Source organism: Papilio xuthus, unplaced genomic scaffold (genome assembly GCF_000836235.2).
Source record: "Papilio xuthus unplaced genomic scaffold, Pxut_1.1 DF828177.1, whole genome shotgun sequence".
Lineage (NCBI taxonomy): Eukaryota > Metazoa > Arthropoda > Insecta > Lepidoptera > Papilionidae > Papilio > Papilio xuthus.
Window position 1 is genome coordinate 4,855,320 of NW_013530472.1, and position 9,289 is coordinate 4,864,608.

At 32.7% G+C, this 9,289-nt stretch overlaps 1 protein-coding gene across 1 annotated transcript; it reads left to right on the forward strand.

The window, feature by feature from the left end:
* Positions 1–6,233: 6,233 nt before the first annotated feature.
* Positions 6,234–7,988, forward strand: LOC106113705 (homeobox protein Hox-A10). The gene is made up of 3 exons (XM_013306564.1): positions 6,234–6,544; positions 7,454–7,599; positions 7,908–7,988. The coding sequence occupies exons 1-3, from the start codon at positions 6,277–6,279 to the stop codon at positions 7,986–7,988; spliced, it is 495 nt and encodes a 164-aa protein (XP_013162018.1). The 5' UTR covers positions 6,234–6,276.
* Positions 7,989–9,289: the final 1,301 nt, after the last annotated feature.

Consider the following 9,289-nt stretch of genomic DNA (forward strand, 5'->3'; position numbering starts at 1 on the left):
TGTTAATATTACAAAATAATTGAATCTTTTGTAATATTAATATTTCTGAGGCGAAATTATAAATTGCATTTATTATATTCATGTTTATTTTATATTTGAACTATTTACGTGCATGTCTCAACAACGATTCGCTTTATGTAATTTGCAAATGTTAATTTTATTATTTAATATGCATGATTTTATTTTTTTTTATTATTGATAATGTTCACAATTATTTTATCTGTTTAACTGAGTCTTAATATTCATTTTCATTATATCATGGTAATAATGATTCATTCCAGTGGTAGTGTATGTTTGTGTTAAGCATTTTGTGAGAGATTAGGTGATAAATTTAATATAATATTTTTATATACATTGATTTTATTTTGTATGTCGGTGCTGCTTGAGTGTTTCAGTTTTAAAACATTTTTTTAAAATATGAAAACAGATTTTTTTGAAGATGGTAACACGTTTTAACGGAATCTGATAGCCAATGTATACGAGTAAGAATCTCCATTGTATCCAAAACTCTGCGCAACAGCTATATTGCTATTTTTTAATTATTTTTCATCACGACACCGCGTCGTACAATGGTATCTTTAATTGTTAAATAAATATTTATGTAATATTGAGTTTTTGTTTTATTTTAGTTCAAACCTTTTTGTTCAAAAGTTTTATCGAAAATATTTTTTAAACATTCACAACGTTTACATCACTACACCACACATGGAGGTTATCGTCATTATTTAAATGCACGAGACATTATTTTAGGTTAGCTTATTTTAAACATTTCGCGCCATCAATTCATGAACTGTCAATTGAACGAGAGATCAAAAGAGGCAAAAGTCAATATCCATACAGCCACCAGCATTTAAAAAAGTTTCAAGCTGGGTTGAAATCATAATTGATATTCGAAACGAAAAATTATTAATTAGATTTTTATACAATGTCATTTTAAATTTTGTTAAATTTTGATCTCATAATGGCATTATAAACATTTGCAATTATTCAGTATAATAATAAATTGATAAAAAAATAATATGAAAGAGGAGTATAAACCGCGTAAGACGCGCGCGGCAGGGCGCGGGCGCAGTCACACGCAGCGCGAGTTTCTCAAAAGCCCGCGCGTCTCTGCGGCACTCCTCCGCGCGCCTGTTGCGCCGCCTGGTAGCCCGCCACTCTGAACACCTGCCCGATGTTGACGTCACCAATCCGGACAGGTAACAGATTATACACGAGACACAGATAACACATGACGGATGCATGTTTTTTTCTTAAGTTTTTATGTTGTTTAATTTTATTTTATTAATAAAATTCCGTCAACGACGAACAAATAGTGTTATAACTTTTTTGAAGGGAATTCACAATAACTATGAAATTTAAATTAAAATAAACGATAGGTTTTTTGGTATTTATTGTTGACTGCATACATTCAACAGACATAATTGTGTCTTTTTTAGTATTGAGCCTTAGTTGCGCATAAGCATAAATGTTATTTGCCTGAAGAATGTCTTCGCTTATTTTTGTTGCTAAGCTGAACTTTATGTGCAAAGCAGTTTTGTGTCTAAATGTGCTGCATCGCATTTTGTGTTTAAAATATTTGCTAGGAAATATTCTTACTATATTAAGATCAGATGAATGTGACCCTTTAATGATTAATAGATCTGTGTGATTGTAAAGATGAACCTTATATGATGTTTCAAGATGTTAAAAACCACCTAAATACCAGCTGACTGTACTGTTTGATTTTTTCTTAAGGACGCTGATATTAAGCGATAAATATGAAAGTTCTTAAATTATTTTATAACAATACATTTCATCAAAATAAAAATAAAAAATCTACAGAACAAACAGTAAGGCCGAAAATATTTTGTAAAAAAAAAAAAACAAAACCATAGTCTATATTTTTCTGTCATTTCAATTTTGACAAGTTTAGCATTATGTAGACGATTTTGGTATATAGAAAAATTTCCCATGTACTTAGCATGAAGCGCGCAAGATCCCTGTGCGAGCTCAGTAAGGCGGGGTCAACTCAGCGGCCGGCGATGCGGTAACAAGTTTTGCTAAATAACACGAAATTACTCAGATAAATTAGTCTCACTGTTGTTCGTATAACATTTATTGATGTGTTAAGGGCCGCCATATACTGACTGGTACAAGCGGTCTACGTTGAGCGTAGTTAATCGTACAAAGACCACAGTGTGCATTGCGCTAACCGCTTTAGGCAATCGATTCGGGTATGGCGGCCCTAAATTCAAATAATGTAAAACTCTCTCCTGCGAGCTTTTTGCTTTTAGGTTAAGGGTATATGACTGAACTGGGTTAATGACTTTAAAATTATAAAGGGTTGTTACTGTAAAATGTCAAGAAACGGTAAATTCTAAATGAGTATATGATTTCAATAGTTATTAAATAAATATGTTTAACTTTCAGGTTAAACAAGACTTAACTGATTAGATTTTTAATTCCGCTTATTTTAATGTAAGGAATCAAGAAATGCATAATACCAACATTTAAAATAATGTTACAAAATCATTGGAGTAAAATGCTTAAAAAGAAATAATTTAAGAAGATACTTTTTTATCTGTAGAAAAAGAAATAGAATATATGCTTTAGCTTTTAATAAGTTTTGCCGATACAGCCTTATATTAGTATTTTAGATTTAAGATAAATTTTTGCGATGTTGCCAGTGAATGTACTTTTCATTATAAAGATAAATCCGCATCTCGCTTTATTAGTCGTACAAAAAAGTAAAAAGAATTCAAAAAAAAGACGAAGCTGTAAGCTATTATTCCCCTTATATAATTAATAGATAATAAAATATTTTCTGAATCGCATTGTCTATTACACCGAGGCCATCCATAGACAATTTCTCATATCTTCAAAAAGCTAAGAAAAATGTCTCATCACGTATTTTGAAATAAAAGTTGTGTTTTAATAATTACGTTATATTTTTGGTAGCAAAATAAAAAATAAGGAATTGATTTAGTATCCTAATTAATCTCAAATTGTATTTTCCTGTATTATTTCAAATAAAGTATTTTAAAAACAACTTGTTTTTTATTCTTTTAACAAAATTAATTTATAATCCGATTGACTGACTGGTGATGTATTTCGTTGGTAAGTTTTTACAGTTGTCCATCAGGACAGGATGACAAACATCAGTTTGTCGTCAATTCTTGCAATATTATGATGACACGGTGCTGATCTGATGGAGCTGGAAGGTCATAGGAACATCGCACTGAAATGACACAACCTCAGAGGAGTTGATGCGTTGCTAGGCTTTAAGATTTATACTTCGTCTAGATCTTATCCTGTCCGTCCTATATTCTACACTTATTTCTAGATCTTATCCTAACTTTATTATATACATGTATGTCGAAATACAGACTAAATAATGTGACAGTTATATAATGAACTGGCGGACTATAAACAAAGCGGGGTTTGACTTTAAACGTGTCTGTTAAACTCATCAGAACTTTGGATGCAGGGTTGTCCAAAAGCATAATTGACGAAATACGCAATTAGTCACTAAGGGAGTCATGTGTTATAGATTTAATACGAGAAATCTAAACTAAGCGACAATAACTTGAATCAGAGTAACTGTCTAACGTAACTTATCAAGAAAACATCGTTTTTTTTATTTTTAACACATAAAACAACTATACAATTACTTAACAATTTGGTAAGTTATTCTTGAATTGCTATAGAAAAATTTCTTTAATATAAAGTGGCTGTCTCCCGCGACTCCGTCCGCGCGGAATTAAAAAAAGTAGTTTATGTATTCGTCCAGACTATGTTCTACATTAACGCCAAATTTCAGCGAGATTCGTTAAGCCGTTCTGGAGATATGTACCTTCCAACAAATATTCATCTATCCTTACATCCAAATAAAAAATTTTACTACACAACTTGACTATAGCTTGAAAAAAATCGATACCGTTTGAACGATGGTTGAACTCACAGTTTATTTAAATAAGTACTATATCAAAAGCGACAACCTTACTTATATGAACAAAATACAATGACGAAATTCTAGGTCATTAATAACATATAATTATGTGTTAAAAGTTATAAAAAGTTGACGTAAGACGTTAAGATTTCGGTGCATATAAAAAGTTAAGATATGGGGGATAAAGTCTACTAAAGATAACAATAGTAGTACTAAGTAAGAAGGTACTAGGCGCACATAAATGGTAAGTACTATTAACCAAATGTATATTTAATTAGTTTCATGTTATTGAATATTATTTACAAAGACCGTCCTTTTTATATTATCAAGGGTCGTGACGTCAACGCCCTTCTTACTGACGACACGAGCGAGCGTTAAAAAAGCAGAAAGTTAAAAAATATGATGTCGTTCGTAACTCGTCGAAGGAACGTTACACAGCTGCCAAAATATTGACTCATTCAGACACGAGTCAAAGAAATTGTGACAGAAATATTTTTTAACACGTTGAGCGCCACGTCAGCCATCGGTGGCTGACACTGGATTTTCTGTTTAGGATGTTTGACGCTCAGTGACATTTGAACTGTAATGGACTGATTCGTCGTAAAAAGAACGCCACGAATCCATTTCGAAGAAATTTTATCTGAGCGAGCTAAGCGGTAAGAAAAATAAAACAGAATTGGCGCGTAACGTGTTGAAACAAAGCCTATAGGTATAACGTTAAAAATGTAAACTATTTTGTACTGCGATCGGAAACACGGGCCCTTTAATACCATTGCGTATAAGCGGTGCTCGTCGCCTGAACGGGATTGTCTTAGAAATACACGTGTTAAGGTATATACCTACATATAATAAAGATCATAATACATATTTAATATTATGTTAATCGAGAGATATAGTGAACAAGCATCACAATTATATATCAGTTTCCCGCGTCTCCGGGATTAAAAGAAAAGCTTAATATGTATAATAGTAGCCTATATGTTCTTCCAGACTGTTCTATATATGTACCATAGATGTGTCGAAAATGATAGACGGTTCATAGACGCTACTCTTTGATCCCGCCGACACAATATGTGATACATTTACACTTGCTCTCAGCACTCTATTTCACATTTACAAGATCCTGACACAGCTCTCTAGCTTCTACCTACATACATCTATACATATACATATGAATACATATATATACATACGAGTAAACGGTTTCGGGTGTTCTTAACACTTATATAATATATATTTCTTAATTATTTCATCTATTTGGACGGTAAAAGCCTCGGCCCCGACCGACACTGCCGAACATTTTGGTGCCATAAATCCATCCATCCATAAAGCCATCTAATTGGATTGATTATACGTATAAATAGTAAATTGATTAATAATGATTCAACTTATTAAAACATGTTTGGTGCCTCGGATCGGTTTATTAAAAGAGAATGAAACGAAAGACAAGTATTTTGACTGTGGAAATCCACAATAATTCGATAATCATCATTGAAGAAACATGATGGGAATATTCTGTCATTAGAAATAGTTTAAATCTCACTTAATATTTATTTAAGGGTCGACTAGAATCTTTCCGGACAGTAATCATGTCTGTCGGCATGTCACAAGGGTGTCCGTGAGAACGGGGCGACCTCTCCCGGAGGATTTCGCCAAACATCCCTTCAATAAACAAGACATTAACACTTTCTCACTTAAATCATTCAATTAATATTTAACTAGATGTAAAATATGACATTTAAAACTCCAATAGACTAATAGACTACCTACTTAGCAGTTGTGGGTTCGAATCCTACCTGTAATAAATTTACTGTTGTGAAGCTAGCACAAGCTTCAGAACTTATTTGAAATGCTAACAAGATATAAAAGTGCTGCAAACTACTAAGCTAAATTAACAGTTTTTACTTAATTAAGTAACTAATTGATTAAGGGCGTAACTTATTGAAAACGGCTATTTAAAAAAAATCATTTCTTTGGCTACTTTTTGAATATTAAAGATTACTAATTTCTATAGTTAAATTCAAAGCTCATATTGTCGTAATATCATTTTAGAGTGTCGGCAAATTAATCAAGACCCCTAATGACTTTAGTCCCCGCCCAAAAGTTAAGCCCCGCCTCGTGACATGCGCCCGCGCATCACATCTCACAAGATTGTTCAGTCTTCATTCAACTGTATCACAAGAGCTTTGCTTAATATCTTCATCATATAAATTATATGCATTTGGACTCTATGTAGCTTATACTTCAAAAGTTTTAAAGCAAATTTTATTTTACAATTATGCAAAAGTAGAAAAACATTTTAAAAGTACATGGTGATTAAAATATAAGTTATATTAGGTTTAACAATGGATTTCATGAAAGCTAATTTCTACATACAAGATAACGAAATAGAAAAACATGAGGAAGGTTTCTTCGGGCAAGGATTTTACCAAGAGTCTACTGGTACTCCGGAAGTTCTTCCCAGCTATGTGCCAATGTTCTACGAGTATAGAAGTGAAGGAATCGAGGGTCTGGATGTACAGATGTCAGAAGAGTGGGACTGGAGGCAATGGGAGAGTCAAGTTTGCGTAAAGCAAGAGGATACCAGGGGTACGTCCAGTCTTAGTGAGGAAGGTATGTTTAGTAATTATAATTTGGCAATTTCTTTAACTTTTCAGGGAACGCTGTGATGCTAAATGTTTACTTATAGTTATGAACTTATTTTAATTTCCCGCTATAATATATTCGTATCGGGTTTCCCCGTGAACCCAGAGAGTCCACTTTGAGCATATAGGGAATGGTTTCATAATTCTTTCGAAACTTAGCAAGCATTTTTCATCTCTAAAATCTAAAATTTATATCTGTATCATCGTCAGATCACTATACGTCCCCACCGAGGGGCTCGGAGCCTACCCTAAGTATATCTGTATACTTATCGTGAATTTCTGTGTCTAAAATCCCCGTTTGAAACATATTATTATGACGTAATATTTTATAGAGATTTTGGTCTCCGAAACCATACATTACTTTCTTTTATGTCATCAATGCCTTATACATATTTCTTCCAACGTTAATTCATCAATAAATTTGCAATAAACAATGATATCAGAAACATCAACACGGGTTTCCTTTACGACTGCAAAGCGACTACGCGCAATAAAATGCTCGTAAAACCCACCTGTGGGAGGAAAATCGTTAAACAAACGACAAACAAATGCAGCAGCGCCGGCGCCTGCCATCTGTCAAACATTATACGTCTTCGGTTATGTAGATAAAAAATAGTTCTTTTTATTTGCATAAATAAAGACCTAGAAAATAAGAGAATAATAGATACAAACTGGAGATTCGTTTTTACCTTCGTTTGTTTTTAAAATGTTGATATTTAAATTTATCTTGTCCAATTCCTAAACTTTAAAAGTAAGTTTCTTTACGACAGTTTTTTAAACCAGAAAAAGTTAACAATTTTGTACGCTAGTGTATTTAAAAGTTTTAGAAGAAAAGTCATTTAAATTTGGATTACTACATTTTCCATCAATTCGGCAGACGTGCGGTCATCAGGTCGCAAAGAGCGGACAGCGTTCACAAAAGCGCAAATCCGCAGTCTAGAGGCGGAGTTTTCCCGCGCAAACTATCTGACGCGCTTACGACGCTACGAAATTGCTGTTGCATTGCATCTCACTGAGAGACAGGTACATTTGTTACACCCTTTTCAGTTGTCCATTAACGTCCACTAAGTCCACTACCTACTTGCCTTGGCTCCTTAACCAGGAAGACCTGTACTTAAGGAGCAAAGGACTTCCCATACATGTAAATTTTATCATTGCGTGGAAAAACAACTAATTTATGAATTAACAATTATAGTGTGTGTGTGTGTCTGTGTGTAAATAATAGCGAAGATATGAGATTTCTAGGTTGTGTTATAAAGGACTAGATTATTATATGAATATCGAAACTGAAACTTCAAGAGCAGTCTTCTTTAAAGTATTTCTTTTTCCAGGTAAAGGTGTGGTTCCAAAACAGACGTATGAAATGGAAAAGAACAAAGGGTGTTACAAAATACGCTAAAAAGAAAGATTAAATTACATCACATATATATTTATCTACTTTTAGAATAATTATTAAATTTAAGACATTAATTATATTTACCTTTTAAATATAAATCGAAGATATTTTACAGTAAGTATATTTGAAAAATCAAATTGTATTTTATTCGTGAGATTGTGTAGATGTCGTTGATTATAGAATTTTTAATTTCCAAAGATATTTTTCGTCTAATTTTTATGTAAAAGAAAAGGTAATTTAAAAACCGTTTTGATATAATATATGTGACGATGTAACTTACTTTATAATTTTTGGTGCATATTGTAAAAAGGAATTAGAAAAATAAATATATCCTTTTAAGTTTATATTCTAGATATCTTTATATATCTGTAAAATTTAAGTATAATATTTTAAAATATAGTAAATAAAGAATATTTCGCGTCATTAATATTAAGAACCCTTTCGATATCCACTCCCATTTTTCCTTACATCTATCAGAAAGTCTGGAGACGTAACCTCTTAATTATTTAGGTTACATTTGGTTTTGGAACCCCAACATAGCTTTCGATGCTCATAGGGTCACACAAGAAAGTATATTGGTTTTCTTGTTTAGCTTTTGTTATTTTGTTCGACTTTTCAAATATCTTGGCGGTTGACTTTGGGCTGAGCGCTGTGGAGTCCCCTCGTATTCATTTACGCCTACACCAAAAAATGTGTTCGCAGCAATTCATACGATGTTCCGAGCAGCAAAGAAATTTGATAACCTCTGAATATAACAAAATAAAAATACAATTTCAAGAGATAAGGATATGTTTATTAGACAAATTTATACCTCGAACACATTGTCGTGTCGTACATAAAACTAAAAGATAATATTGTAAACTAACACTCTATCTTTGGAAGAAACTAAACATCCGGGTTATGGGTCCGCGGGGCGGCATCTGGCGGAAACAAATTCAAACAACTCTCTGATGATACTTCCAAATACGTTAATTACATTTATAACAATTTTTTTTTCAATCGTCAAGGCGTTGTTTTCCGAAATATCGAGTATATTAGAAGAGTTACAATTTACATTTTGCCTACACCATAATGTCCGATACAAAACTTAACACATCGTGATTACAACAAATATAAATGACTTTACAAAAATAGCGCATTTCAGTGATTATATACTAGTTTTATAGGTTTAACAGCGGTTACATATAGATTATTGTTAAATGAGCCCTTGCATGATGATACCTTACAGTCCTCGGAGTTTTAATACATAATCTATGCCTTAAGCTAAAAGCCTAAGTATCAAAGTTGCGTGGCAGCGAGCAGAAACTGTTTAAAAAT